Raw genomic sequence first — 16,051 nt, 5'->3', positions numbered from 1 at the left:
TACTTGAAAGATATCTAAGGTGTTTTGGAAATTATCTAAGATGATACAGGAAATTAAATTAGCTTGGTATTTAAAGGACATTTTACTGTAAGTGAGCAATCACGTATTCATGCATCTTTTATTTTGCCTAGAACAGAAACCTGCCTTCTTTTGAAACCTTGTGATTTGTGAAGCTACACTTGCTTTGCTTGGTGTTTTCTGAAATATATCCAATTCTTATGATATAAATAACATACTATTCATTTGCCATGGTATATCTTTTACATTCCTGCATGATAATTCTTGTAAATGAGCTCCTTGAAATCTGAAGCATCTGAGTTGTATGTTAAATGCCAACAGCTAGTGAGTAGACTTTATGTATCTGTCATATATAAATACACATGATATGTGATTTACTTTAACCTTCATTTATGTTGTGTGTCTTAGTGTGCGCAAGAGATGTAATATAACATGTTTTCACTGAAGTGATAGAGAACTTGTGGTAAATTTGGTCACTTACAGAAGCTTTAAGTCTTTCTGCCAGCACTCTTTTCACTTTGGTCTACCAAAAGACCAACGGGTGCCAAGTCACCTTGATTTTCTTGTTGTATTATCCAGCCAAAGCAATAGCAGGAGCACAGAGAGCAGGAGAAGCCCATCTGGATGAGAGCTTCATGAGCTCCTACTTGCTGTTTTATGCTGTGTCCTGCCAACATGAAGCGTGTGCATGGTCTTTTCTTACTCAGGCTTTTGTAGAAGAGCATGAGAGTGCTATTTTTTAATCTTTTTTCTTTCTTTTCACTTATAGCAGCAAATTATGTGTGAAGTTCAATTCCTCTGCTAAGGGGCAGGCTTCATACTACATGAGTTGCTTACCAGTAATAATCAGCTGCATACGTTGGAATGTAGTATTTCTGTGTGGGAATGGTGTTTTAATGACTCTTGCAGGAGAGATGTCCCAGATTTGCTTATCCTATATTGAACCAGGGGTTCTTCCTCTCTGTTGTATCTGTGGCCAATCACGTCAAACAACAGCTTTTGGTAGCTTACTAGAAAAAGCATACTGCTGAAATAGGGATCTCTTTTCATGTTATTTGTAGGAAGACAGTGAATGTATAAGTAATTACAATTTCCTTATTTTGAATGACACCATATGCTATGTATGAGGGCTGATCCTGAAAGTAATGCCTCCTATCTTACGGCGGCCAGTGATGTCAGAGGTGGATGTTGGTGGTATGGCAGGAGAGGCTGAACCTTCTCGCCAGTATTCTGTTAGGTTTCATTGCCACGTGACAGATGGCAGCAGAGGGGCAGTCTGACAAAATGGTGTCTGACATCGAAGTATTAAAGGTGTGGAATTCCTGCATGTGGAAAAAATGGCACCCGCTGACATTCACTGATACTTGCTGAACATTTGTGAAGATCAAACGGTGGATGTTAGCTCAGTGAGGTGGTGGGTGGTGCATTTCAGCAGTGGTGACAGCGGATGTTGAGGCTGCTTTTCATTGCTGGCAAAAATGTGTTGCTGGTGACTGTGACTATGTTGAGAAATAGTGTTTTGTAGCTGAGAATTAGCCCTATCAACTGGTGTCATTACATAGAAAAGGTTGGCTCTCATTTCACTCAATATGCCAGAATTTTGTTTAAATTTATTCAAACTAAAAGGTAGCATTAAATCCTCTATTACTTTCCTGCAGATTAATCTTAGATGCCGTATTGACTTCTGAACTCTTCTATAAGTTTTTTGGTTTGTTTCTTTTTGCATTTTTCCCCTTAGTATTTGCATAGCAGCTGTACTTAGCTACTACTTTATGATTTCCTATGCTTTGCAGCTTTGTCCCAGTCATTACCTGGCTGGTAATGAAGATATAAAACACTCTCAGTGCTGGTATTAATTCCTGAGGAATATTCCTACGTAATTTTGGAAGAGATACTAGCAAAAAAGTGAATGCATCTTATTTCACATTTTCTACCTCAGTAAAGAAATGTGAGCGCTTTTAATGAGTGTCACATGATGACTCTACCAAATGAATGTGTTGCAGTTTCACATTTTACTCTTTGCCTGATTTATTTCACTGGGGCAACTTTCATGGAGATTGTAGTACAGAACTGTAAGTGGACTTTTGTTTGCGACTTTTGGTTGGTCCAGAAACACACCTGATGAGTACTAATCCTGAACTTGAACTTGATGTGCAAAATAATCTTATTGGAACATTTGAACAGTGTCGCAATGGCTTTGAACACAACCAATTCCATTCTGCCATGGAGGTGGAATGGGAAAGCAATATGGTTAGACAATGGGGCAGTGGAATGAAGATGAGTCAGCGTTTCCCAGGAACTGCAGTTTTACACATCTTCAAGGTAGACGAGGCACAGAAACTGAAACAAGAATTGCTTTAGGTTCCAAGTGCACCTAGGAAAGAAATGGAGAATATCTGTACTAAGAGCACCTAGATGAAATTGAAGGTTGTGCATGAAGCTGCCAGTTTGATGTAGTGAGCTGCCATGAAGACTGCTGAGAAATATTGGCAGAGAGATTATTAGGGGTGGCTCAAGGTGGTGTGCAGTGAGTTTCTCACCTAAACTGAGACAATAAGTGGATTGTCTGCTTCTCTGCTTTTTACCAGTCAGTTCCCTTAGGTATTATCCTCTTGCCATCTGTAATCTCTGTCTAGTTAATATAAATGATTGAAACATACTGATGCCATTCAGTTAATGTTCTGTATGAAGTCCTGGAGTAGGTGGGCTTCTTTTTTTAATACAAATTTTAAGCACAGAGAAATTATGAATAGGGAAGTTAAATTTTTCTTACAGAACCACAACTCATTTATTGCAGCAGTATTGCATTTTGACAAAATAAGGTAAACCCCCTCAAATCCTCATATTTCAGTGCTGTCCAAGAGTGCTGAAGATTGTTTTGCTGCACAATACTATGTAAAGCCACTGAATAATTCTCTAAAACAATCAACACACTGAATTTTTAACCAGTTCAGTCAAGCTACGAAATTACTGCCCAGCATACAAACTGTAATTGATCACTGTATTATTCCTGGTTTTCTGTGTTTTGATACCTCAGGACTAACTTGTCCAGGTGCAGAGGTCTTAGAGATGTACATGTAGCTGATGGAAGTTATACACTGAATGTGAAATAATGGTAAAATCAAGTCCTAGAATCTTAAACTCCAACTCTTGGATTTGTGTATATTTTCATTTTAGTAAATCTGTGCTTTAGAGTGTTCAGTGTATTGATATTTCATCTGGAATATTGTAAAAATGGAATTAATATTTGTGAAATTAGCATGACAGTAATTAGCACTGTGATTTGATGACATTTAATCATTATGTTTTTAAAACAGTTTTTTTGGATGAATATCCAGTAAAATGGTTACATACAGAACTGGAATGATATAAAATAAGTAACCTCTCTGTTCTGTATGTTGAATGAGACAGAGTTCTTATTAAAAGTGTAATGACATACTGTGGAAGGCTATGTTATGAAATAGTCATGTGAGTTGATTGAAATTAAGGTTTATAGGTAACTTGTCACTTTCTGTCTTGTTAATGTTTGCTTTATTGCTAATATTGTTTTGTAAAATGTAGCATCGTTCTTTTGAAAATGCCTAGCCTGATGCTTTATGTTTAGGAAAAAGGATTTTTAAATAGAAATTGCTTATGGTTGTATATAATGCTTTTCTGATAGCGCTTTAAGTGCAACATTAGTGCAACTTTTCATTAATTACCAGATGAGCTCACAGCTGGGCCAAAGTCTGGATAGCATGTTACTCAGACATCATATTTTCCTCTTGTTTTGTAATGCTCACAGCTGTAATTTGTTTAAACTGCAAAATCTTTTGAACAGATTGTTCATAACATCTCAAATTATTTATGAAAAAATATCCAAATTTACATTTGTGTGATGAAAAACTTTTTGCAGACTTCAGCTTTCTGGAATACTCATCTAGGTGCAGGAAAAATCACAAAAACAAAGGGATCCTTTGTCTCATTTTAGAGGCTTATAATGGCGAGTTTAATGTATATTCAAATGGTTGGTACAAAATGCTATCAGTGTAGGAAATGCATAGCGGCGTTACATGGGCTGGGAGTGTGGAGAACGTTAATGGTGCCTGCAGTGCTGCATAACAAGAAAGTAGTCTGCTATCAGGCAACTCCATAGGACTTCAGAGCATCTGCAGCTGGAAGATTACACAGGGGATTAATTCCTCCTCTTGAAATGTGTTCAGCATGCTGATCCTCCAGGAGATATCATACCAATACCTTCAGTGGTGATTAGAACACTTTCTTAATGTAGCTTTGTTTCTAACTCTCTTTCTCTGCAGAGTTCTTCACCTTAGGGTGATTTTAGTGATAATGATTCAGTACAGGCATCATTGACTTACGTATTTTTCAAGTTTGAATGTGAACAGTCCTCCCCAAAGGGGTCGTATTTGAATGGCAGCTACTTGTGAACCATTTGTAAAAAGAAGAGGTAGAGCTAAGTCTGTGAGCCTGAACAGGACTGAACAGACAGACAGAATCATGGAGCTGTTTGTGTTGGAAGGGATCCTTGAAGGTCCAACTCCCCTGTAATGAACAGGGACACCTACAGCTAGCACAGGTTGCCCAGAGTCTTGTCTGGCCTGACCTTGGATGTCCCATTCTTGCAAACATTCACCATCTCTCTGGGCAACCTGTTCCAGTGCCTTGCCACCCTTATTGTATAAAACTTCTTCCTCATATCCAATCTGAAGCCATTTCCTCTTGTTGTATTCTGACAGGCCATGCTAAAGAATTTGTCCACTTCTTTCTTATAAGCCCCCATTATAGCCCTAAATAGAAAATGGGAAGTAGCTGAATTTTAGAAGAAGCAGGGATCATGTCCATATTGTTCGTGTGGTGTGTCAGATTTGGTGATAAACCTGCATGGTTTCCTGGACAGTTACCACTGAACAGTTCTGGATAGGCACTGTAGGCATGAGGATACATCTGCATATGTAAGTCTGCAGCTCCCAGTGACAATAAGAAGTTTGAGTCCATGGTGGCTATGTCTCTAGATGAATCTGTAACACATCAGCGAAAGTGTCAGGTTTAGTGAGAGCAAATGTTAATTGACATCTAACATCTGTTTATGGTAAAAATGACTGGATGCCCAGCCATTCCTTGATGACTGGGTAGTGTTGTTTTGCTGAAAAGGTTTGTTTTCAGTTTTTCGTAGGTGGTGCTGGTGAGCCCTCAAATAGTTCTGTTTCAGTAGCAATGCTAAAGCCAAAAGCCTCCCAAGCAGTTGTGTGTGTCAGTGCCCTTTCTGAGCTCTGTGTTCTTATCTATCAGTCTGTTTTCAAATTGAAATTTAGATCTCTGCTTTTAGAGAGAACTATCAATAGGATAAGTGAGAAGGGGAGGCATTATCCCTTTTTTTTTTTGTGAGGCATTTGGTTTTCATTTATTTTTTCTTTTCAATTTTTATTTTGAACCAGTTTCTGAGCTTTGAGGGTTGTTCTTTCTTTCCCAAGCTGTTTCCCTTTTTCCATTGTTTGCTGATTGGACAACATGTTGGCCTTTTGTCCTTCAAATAATTGTCATTCTCTCCATGAATATACATTTTTTTTTCTTTTCCTTTTCTATGTGATGATAGTGAAAATTCTTTCCTTAATATTATTTATGGAAACAGCATACTTTGAAATGGACAGTACAGAGAAACTTAAACAGAACAAGAGGTATGGTTTCAGGCTTCTAGCAATATACCTGACTACAGTTGGGTTGAGTGTTGTCATCTCCTTTCAATCTGATCAATTTAGGTTTTGAAGCCCTACGCAATTGCATGTGATTCTTGTACTTAATACTTGCCTCTGCAATACTTGTGATGCTATGGAATGTGTCTGCAGTTATGGCAGCTACCTGTCCTGAAGCAATCTTTGGTAGCTGCTAGTCTGTAGCAGACTATTTATCAACATACAGATCACTTAGTTTCCTTGAAAGAAGATCATTCTTAAAAACTGTGATGAGTCACAAGAGGTAAGTGTACATACAGAGCAGAAAGAGAGAAATGCTTTTTTCCTACATAATTTATCACAATGTCTCTTGTTTAACGTGGTAAATTCATGTAACTTGATGTTTGTGTTGATCATTTAGGAAAAAGTATTGTAGTTAGCTTAAAAGTAGTTTGCTGTGAATATCTCTGCTTCATAACTACTTGAGCATTTGTCCAAACTGTAATTGTGTCAGCAACTGATGCATGCTTTTGGGAAGAATTTCAGATGAGGTCCCTTGTTCCCTGTCCTTGGCAATGTGTAGCTCCTTTTTAGTTGCATTACTTAATGAAATACAAAACCTATATTTTAAAGAAGGAATTTAATGATTTGTGGATCTGCAGAGAAGCATATTAAGCAGCCAGCATTTGCTTCCGTCTAGAAGACCAACTGCAGTTCCCTTTCAATTGTGATTCCACAGAGTGCCGGGTTCTGAGTCCATTCTCTGTTTGGCTTGAACCTGGAGCCGACTGCTCTCAAACTTATCATTTAGCAGAGGGTTTATTCTGAGTTCATGTCAATTGAAAGACTTCATTCTTTTTTTCTTTCAGGAATGGCATTAGGTACACTTTAGAAATTCTACTGCTCAAGTTTCCTGGTGAAAATTCTATAAAAACTCATTTAATGTTTAAATGCTTAACCCGCAATGAATTGACTTCCCCCCCCCCCCCCCCCCCCGTATTTGTAAATGCACTGCTTTAGGTAGCTGAATAAAAGCCAAAATAATTTTAGAGCATTCTATAGTCTCATTCATGTTTTGTAAGCTCAAGGGAAAAAGCTCTAAATGTTCTTTACTTTAGGGAGGGCTGTGCCATGAGCCAAACTTATAGAGCTTGATGTCAACTCTTTTGATTTGCACTTAGGTTCAGATAGGAAAGGGAGTCCAGTTGTTTCACAGCTAACCAAGACCTGTGCATTGGAAAACATAGGAAATAAAGGAAACACACTTCCTGAAGTAAGGGCACGTAGGGGTGGAGCTCACCTACCTGATCCATTCTCAATCATAAATACGCTGGCATGGATTGAGAAGAGAAGAATGTGGTGGATTACTGAGATATCTTTTGAAATCCCAGTGATTTTTACTACTATTTTTTCCCCAGTGAAATTCTAATCACTTCATAGGTGATTTGAGGATTTTTTTTTTTTTGCTTAATGTAAAACAGTAGACAAAATAATACCTTAACATAGGTATTCCTTTAGGATATGTAATAGTTCAAGAAAGGGATTAATGGAATAAACTGACTTGGTACTCTCATAGTAAAAAGCTGATAATTTCTCCAGTCTTACAATGAAGCACAGAAGTTCTGATCTTACGCACTAAAATATTTAGGAAATGATTTTTGACATTTTTTCTTCCCCCTTCCTCCTCTTAGATTTTCTTGTTCAGAAAGTCTTTCAGCACAGACCACTTTGCAAACCTCCTGAGAATTTGAAGGCTACAAATATAACCATTGCTTTGAGTACAGTGGGAAGCATTTACTAAATTCTTCCTTTCATAATTTAGAGTGTATTTAAACCAGTATTGTATAGATTTAACTGCTTCTCATGAAAGGAACTTTCAGCCATTTTAATTCTTAATTCCGAGCAGACTTTTTTTCTTCATCAGTTTGGTTTTGGTTTATTGGCTCAGTCCAGACTGTGGGCAAGATTTGATTAATCATAGAATCTTAGAGTAGTTTGGGTTGGAAGGGGCCTTGAAGATCATCCAGTTCCAGACAGCTGCCATGGGCAGGATTGCCACCCACAAGATCAGGCTGTTCAGGGCTCCATTGTACCTGGCCTTGAACACCTCCAGATTCAGAGAGGAAAAAGGTAAGACAGTGTGAGCTATGTATGAGGGAACAGAGCTGTAGCCGGGGTTCTGAAAGTACTTCCTAAGAGGAGGCTGGGAAGGTGATGATTTGAGGGAGTAGTACAGAGACATGACATTCACTCATCTTTAAATGAATTCTTAAGTAAATTACTAGCTAGAAGTTTAATTTGTTTTGCAGCTTGATGTTAGCAACTTCTGTTGCTTCTATGCATATTTAATCAGGTTCTTAGTATATAAAGTGTTGCATATTGAATTATTTGTTTTATCCAGTATAAATCTGATGCACTGATTTCATGGATTTGCAAGTATGATGATGGACAGGTTTCAGTTTCTTTTGCACTGGAATATTTTTTCTTATTCTTATTTAAGGCTATGTTTATTTTGTTCCAAATTTCTTTTGTTGAACCTAATTTCCTTTGTTTATGCTGTAATTTTTGATCTGCTGCATGCTTTCCATGTCTGCCAGATTGATAGTTTTCTTCTTTTTTTTCTTCCTTATTGCTGACAGAAGAACTTAACTTCAGAGGAGGGCTGAATGACCAGTGTTCAGGCTGGTTACTGACATTAGTGTCTGACTTTTTCTTTCCTCTTTTAGTAACATTCCAAAATGTCCTTGTTTTGCTCTAGATGTCACAGCATGCCTGTCTTTCACTTTTTTCAGAAATCCAATTCCAGATCCAAATATAATTACATTAGGACAGTGTGAGGGGAAAAAAAAGAAAATTATTTCTAGACAACATGAGAAAATAACCATAGAACAAATACATCCATTAGCTTTTAGTGGAATGTCTCAGTTATATTGTACTAAAACACTAATTAAATGCTATGAGTTTTTTGGATTTGTGCGTTCATTAAATCTATGCCAGACCTTATTAACAGAACCAAATGTTTGGTTGCATTCATTATGTGGCTTTTCTATCTAAACTGTATCTGTATTTGAAAAAAAAAATCATTTTGCAACCTCTACGCCAGTACTTGACAGCTTCATTTTTCAGGAAAGTATTGTCTGTAGATACCCATCAGTTATGGCAGAGTGCCAGGTAAATTGCATCTTGTGCTTATTAACTCCCATCTAATCATCCAGTCATGGCTGATTAATCATTTCTCCTGGTGCCTTGTTTTAATAAAACCATTTTTCCATGTTCCTGACCAGCAAACTGCTGTCTAGTATTATATGTGGTGTAGTCCTTGCCGAAGGATCAGAATACAACCTTCTTACACAGATCTGAATGGCCTTGTGTGAAGGAATCATCACATACAAGTGTCTTGCATCTGTAATTCTATTGTTGTGCTTAAGAAACAGGGAAAATTTGTGTTTCCTCATAGAACTGAGTATGTTTCCTTTGCTGCAGAAAAGGACTGGATGCATTTTGTGAAGGGAGAGTAACTGTGACTAGTGGATTTTCGAATAGGTCAGGCCATCTCTAATTGTGGAGCTCTAACTTCATTAATTACTTAGTAAGCACAAGATAACACACATTGCTGGCAGCTGTTATTTTCTCAGTGTGGTGTGGGGAGTAAATCCATCTCTCATTAAGATGGAAAAACGTATGCCTCCTTTTTCTTAGTAGGTGTTGATAAGTCAATTTCTCAAGTACTTCCCTGAAAAATGCTGAAAATCTGGAGTTAAATGTGCTCCTGACAATTAAAGCTCTCTGGTTCACAGAGAGCTTAGTTAATAAAGTGTCTGAAAGCTGAAAACAGTTTGAGATGGGCTCAAAATGTTTTAAGGTTTGCTAGTATGACTAGAGGATTGAGTGCACCTTCAGTTTGCAAATGACACAGAGTTGGCAGGAACTGTTGATCTGCTTGGGGGTGGGAAGACCCTACAGAGGGATCAGGGCAATCTGGATTGCTGGGCTGAGGCATATGGGATGAAGTTCAACAAGACCAAGTGCTGGATCCTGCACTTTGGCCACAACAACCCCAGGCAATGCTACATGCTTGGGGCTGAGTGGCTGGAAGACTGTGTGGAAGAAATGGACCTGGGGGTATTAATCAATGCTCAGCTGAACATGAGCCAGCAGTCTGCCCAGGTGTCCAAGAAGGCAGATGGCATCCTGACTTGTATCAGAAATGCTGCAGCCAGCAGGAGTGGGGAAGTGATTATCCCTCTGTACTCAGCCCTGGTGAGGCTGCACATTGAGTACAGTGTTGAGTTTTGGGTGCCTCACTGTGAGAAGGACATTGAGGCCCTGGAGCATGTCCAGAGAAGGGCACTGAAACTGGTGAGGGGTCTGGAGCGCAAGTCTTATGAGGAGTGGCTGAGAGAACTGGTATTATTTAGTCTGGAGAAGTGGAGGCTCAGGAGATACCATACTGCACTCTTCCTCTCCCTGAAAGGAGGTTGTGGCGAGGTGGGGGTCGGCCTCTTCTCCTCTGTAACTAGTGATAGGGCTGGAGGGAATGCCCTCAAGTTGCACCAAGGGAGATTCAGGCTGGACATGAGGAAAAATTTCTTCTCTGACAGAGTGGTCAGGCACTGGAACAGGTTGCCCAGGGAAAGGTGGTGGAGTCAGCATCCCTCGTGGTAGTCAAGAAAAGTTTAGATGTTGTAGTGAGGGACATGGCTTAATGGGGAAATATAGGTGGATGGTTGGACTGGATGATCTTGGAGGTCTTTTCTAACATTGGTGATTCTATGATTCCCCATTTAGGAGGAGTCAGAAGGGAATCAGAAGTTTTAGCTCTTAAATTTCCTAGCACTGGCCAGAATGCTTTCTCTTTTGACTAAGTACAGATGCAGAAAGACAATAATTATCTTTTTAATGCAATTTTTTAAGCAAAATATATGAATAATAGCTTCCTATTTCTGCAGTTAGATTATTTTTATTGGGGTAAGGTTTGTCTATGTGTGACAGATGTAATTCACTGAAGTAACAAAACAGTGCAGTAGCAATTTTCTTCAGAAATTCTTAGGATAAGACTTCTCCTGTCAGTAGTGAGTCATGAAGAGTATTTGAGCTGTTATATCCAACAGGCAATGCCTGCATAGCCATATTGCAAGGTTTGCCCTTCTAAACTTTGATTTGCGTAATTTAAATTTTTAATGCAAAGAAAGAGGAAGAGAAGAAAGGAGGAGAGAAAGAAATGAAGATCAAATCATTTTATGGATCTACAAGGCTTTGTATCATGCCGGTGTATGAATCAGCTAAAAGTAGAAAACTTTATGAAAAGATAATGTAATTTATAAGCTCATTCTACTTCAAGTCTTGATTTCTCTTAGATATTTTAGAGATGCTGCAGTGCTAACAAGAGTAGAAGTTTTGCAGATAAAGCAAATACTGTCATTTTCTCCTCAGTGTAGCTTATTTAGTATCAGACATGACTGTTAACAAGCCATTTCAAAGGAGGCACAAAGAGAGTAAGACTTGGCTTTGATCTGCTGCACTTTGATCAAACGTAAGTACTGTAAGAAATCCAGGAGTGCAGGCACAGTTTTCTTGCATTATGTAAATCCTCAGGGAAAGGCAAGGACAGGAATAAAATCATTATCTATTTCATCTCAAAGAATTGTGACAAGCAAATACTTCTACCCTGATACATATGCTCCCCTTTTGAGTGTGATGTATTTGGAAGGAGAATGTGTTTGGAATGAGAATGGCAGAAGGACAAACACATCATCCCAGACAAGTTTGCTGTTTTGGAAATAAAATGCAGGCCTTTTCTCAGTTTAAACATAACCACTGGATCAGTAATATGCTCAAGATTTTCTTTCCAGGATGATGGTCAGTAGAAACTGAATCTGAGAAATTCAGTTCTCTCTTCTCTGTAAACTTCACTGATGAAAGTTGCATACGGAGATGGATCTAAACGTAATAGATACATAAGCACAGCACTTTGCAGGTTTTCGTATACAAAATACTTTAAATGGAAGACAGTCCTGGTCTAGAAGAGAACACGCACCATTGGTTACCTTGTTGAATATTAAATGCAGGAAATCAAATTGAGCAGTGAAGATAATCAAGAATTGTATCAGAAATGAACACCATTTCTATTTGAAATGTATCTAGTTAAATTCTACTTATTTCATCCTGCTTAGAGAATTTTAGGCAGAGGTTTTGCTCAGTTTCCTCAGCTGAGAAATGAAAAAAAAAAAAAAAAGACAGCAAAAAAACCCAAAAGAAACAAAAAAATTAAGCAAAAAAGAAATCCCCCCACAACAACAAAATAACAACAAAGCCCCGAAATACATTACTTTTCTCATAAGATGTTCCTATTTCTGTTCAGAAAAATGAATAGGAGTGTAGAAGAAGATACAACGTACAGTAGCTGGAATGCATTGATTCGTTGAGATTATTTCAGGTTACAATCCCATCTGCAGATCTTGATAATGTATGTGTTACAGTTTTCATAAATAACAGGTAATGCTATTAGCCCTGCTCAGCTAAGGTTCTCCTCTAAAGTTCCTCAGTGTTTTTGTATGCTGTTCAGCCAGATGAAAGGAGACAATGTACAAGTCAGAACTGAATAGTAGGTGGTTCTGTAAAGTTTGAAGTAGCTGACTTTCCAGCTTTGTGCACCACTAACGAAAGGTGCTGTATTAGTCCATGTTCAGTGTAGTTCTGTGTGAGCTTGCTTCATGTCAAAATATTAAAAATGAGTCTGTGAAATATGCCTTATTGTGGTGGAATAGTACCTCTATTTCTCTCCGTTCTGTTCATAGCTCCTTAGACAGTAGAAAAGAGAGGTGAAAGAACTACATTCCTGCTGTTTTAACTGGCTTTTATTTCTGGTTAATGTAACATTGAAGATCTGCATCTCACAGCAAAAACTGTTGGAAAACTAGTCTTCCAGATTGGACTGAATGAATTTAAGATGAACTCTTGGATGGAGGACTGTAGCTGTTACATACCTCTGAAGAGAAGTCAGCAAATTCAGATAATTTAAGTACTTAGGACTTTATGTAGCCAAAATAATTTTGAACTTTGAACATCTGTTTTTCCCTGAATTTTTATGTGTACTGGGAAAAGTGAACACATGAATTCTACTCTGTGAATAGAGTAGAATAGAATCGTTTGAGTTGGAAGAGACAACTTGTGATTTCAGCGGTTGGAAAAGCACTCTTGTAGATGGGTAGAGAATAGTGAGCACACCTGGTTTGGGAGGGCTCTGTAGAGGTACGCTGCAGAAGAATGGAATGTGGTGAGAACTGAAAATGCAAGATTTTATTGTGGTGTGCATTATACTAAGTGAAAGACCATACATCCAGAAGCAGATTCCTTTGGATTCATTCATAATATTACCTGTATTGTCATAATTACTCTAGGATTTGACAGCTGTACAAGATTGGTTCATGTGATTGTCCTCGAGCTACTGAGTGAAGGTGCCTTTGACGTATGGATGGATATACAAATATAGATATAGTGTGCACAGTTTATAAATACTTGACAAATGCTGCACTTTTCAGTCTATCTAGTGCCCATTAAAAGTCAATCCAGCTGTTTTAAGGAAATTGGTTGTACAACTAATAACGCTCATTGAGTTTTGAGAGGATTCTTTCTGAAACTGATTGTGGTTGAACTGTTCATTTAAATTTTGGAACAGTATGCATTGTTGCACAGTCAAATTGCTTGTGATGCTGTGTTCATAATGCATACATAATTTGAGCAAAAGACGTATGAAAAGCAAGCTAATAAATGAATAATGTAAAAAAAAAGTTTCTTACTTTAAGCTATAATAGCTGCATTGTTTGCATTAGGCTTTAGACTGTTGCCTGCTTTTCTAACATATCAAAATCTTATATTTTTTCTTATTACATTGCATGTGTTTGAAAACGCCAGTTTTTTTTTAGGAAAGATTTCTGCAGCTGAAGTTGATAACAAAACTCAAAGAACTACTATTATAAATCTAATTGCAGTCTACATCTCTCAAGAGAGATAGGAATGGTCAAATTAAAAGTGCTTATTAAGTTTATTGTGTTAATTAGCTGACAGGTCACATGGTGTTTTCAATTCTTTGTGAACAGACCTTGTCAATGTATAAATGCTTTAAAATATAAAATGTAAAACTTTTAATTTAAAATTAAATATATTTTTAATTGAAATATTAAAAAGTGAGGAAACGTACTTTGAATAAAATTATTTTAATAGATGAGGACTGAATTCATTGCTTTCTATTACAGTAATTTCGGAAGCATCTGGGATCCAAATACTTTATTGCTGGTTTTGGAAATTACTCAAAATTTATACTATGTTGTTGTCTTAAATTGTTCCTAAAGTTGTATGTAACATATGCTCACAAAAGGTCATTATGTACCTGCAGCAAAACCACTGAAGGCTTGATATGCTGCAGTGTTTTCTGTATTAAATCTAGAGAAAAATCTACTTCAAATCTAAATTTTTAGTATTTAATGCTGTACTAACATTTTTAGTAGCTGAAATTTGTTCCAATTCTGTTCAGCTTTCCTGAGACTATATGCTGTTTCAAATATTTTTTTAGAAAGAGTAGTTTAAAATCAGTTTATTTAATGAGCATGAAAACAGGCATTTACCACAAAATCTTAAGCTTTCAGAATGGTTCTGTTATTCTCCATAGGAAAATGAATGACATTTTGGTTTCAGTTCTCTGTTCTTCTTTCTCATGCTTCCGTATGTTGGGTCCAGGCTTGATGTTTGTCCTCTAATTGCAGGTTTCATACTTCTAGAATTCATTAAAATCACATAACTTGAATGGCCACCACTAAATCTTTTCAAGTCAAAAATATTCACTTAGGACAGAGCTTTACTCAACAGAAGATGGAGAAGTGGTTTTTTATGAAACTGTGTTCTGTAATTTTGACCGGTTGCTAGAGAATACAATGTGCAGCTAATTCAGTGTCAGTCTTTGCTACCTAAGATCTGATATTTAAATGAACACTTTGAACTAGCAGAATTTTAAGTGCTTCCCATAAAATAAAGAGAAAAAAATTGAGGCGCTGACTTTTTAAAGAGGAGATGCCAGAAGAGTAGCTTCTACTCGTGCATTTTCTTTAATGCTAGATACATTTCCAAGGAAGTGAAACATTGAGTTCAAAATAGACTTTGATATGGTGTGTTTAAAGAAAGAGATTTACTGATTTCTTGCTTTTTCTTCCTACAGCTAGTTGATGTGGAAAAATGGGTATGTGATTCTGTCTTTTATTCACTTGATCCCAAATGTTTCATGTTGCCACTGAGTCTAAGCTGTCTGTTTTTATACCCTGTGTGCTCATGAACCTTCAACTTGCTTGGCTCAAAAAGAGAGGCAAATACAAGGCCATATAAGATGTGATCATAACTGAATTTTCGTAGCAAATTTCATGCTAGCACAATGACCTCTCCCTTTAAATTAGATCTTAGAATTGTGCAATGCACTCTTGTGATTATTGTCTCTCAGTTTTTGAGCCTTGCTGTCTAGTGTTTTTATTCCATTCTGTTACCCACCTTGTCTTTTCCAGTACAGACAACATAATCCTAAAATGCATGACAATAATTAATACTAATAAATAATGGGTGATACTGTTTCTAACTGCATCTATTATATGTACTAAGTATTTCAGATGGAGAACAGCTGCTCCAGAATAAAAAATCATTCATAGATCACAATAAATGAAGTCAAAGCACAGTTCTTGGCTGGATGTTTTGCTAAGACCTTTCCTAATGTGTCTGTGTATTCCATGCACATTTGTGTGGACATCCAGTATAAATCCCCAATATCTGATATGTTTGCATATGTTTCTTTCAAGTGTAATTGTGACATGTGCATATGTATGAGTTAGTGGTCATAAAGGTGTGCATAAAATTGTTCACATCGGGGGAAAAAAAAAAAAGCCTCTCTGAAAGCTTGGACCATAAAAAGCCTCTGTAATTTCTTGGTATTTAATTTGCACTGCACGTGATCAGAAACCACTCAGACATCCTATGGATTATGGGCATTTGCATTGCTAGAGCACTGGTCTTACTTCATTTCAGCTAGAGTTTGTAGAATTTTAATCTGTGGCAATTACACATTTATAGCAAGTAGTGAATTAAGTTATAGCTTGCTTGACGTGCCTGTAGCTAAGTACATATTTTAAATGGTGGCTTAAGATTTTCAGCTCACTTTCTATTCAAGTATCTCCAATTACCTATATAACGATATATAAATGCTTGTAGTATTTATTAATCAGTAAATGTAGTTAATTTCTGTTCATTATACCAGTATGCTGGCATTATACATGTTCTATAAATCAGATATTTTTCAAAACCAGTATAGAGTCACTTGGAATGTTTTT

The 16,051-nt window shown here is 37.2% G+C and overlaps 1 protein-coding gene across 6 annotated transcripts in view; it reads left to right on the top strand.

Moving 5' to 3' along the window:
• Positions 1 to 16,051, top strand: part of RYR2 (ryanodine receptor 2) — a 364,829-nt gene that overhangs the window by 107,363 nt on the left and 241,415 nt on the right. For 4 of the 6 annotated variants that reach the window (XM_021391073.1, XM_021391071.1, XM_021391070.1 and 1 more), the window contains exon 4: positions 14,899 to 14,919. The exons of the other annotated variants lie outside the window; for them this stretch is intronic. In XM_021391073.1, the coding sequence (XP_021246748.1) occupies positions 14,899 to 14,919 (21 nt within the window). The remainder of the gene's footprint in view (positions 1 to 14,898; positions 14,920 to 16,051) is intronic. 6 annotated transcript variants of the gene reach the window in all.

Source organism: Numida meleagris, chromosome 3 (assembly GCF_002078875.1).
Source record: "Numida meleagris isolate 19003 breed g44 Domestic line chromosome 3, NumMel1.0, whole genome shotgun sequence".
NCBI classification, from domain to species: domain Eukaryota; kingdom Metazoa; phylum Chordata; class Aves; order Galliformes; family Numididae; genus Numida; species Numida meleagris.
Note: the sequence above shows the minus strand (reverse complement) of the source record. Positions and strands in the feature narration are given on the sequence as shown.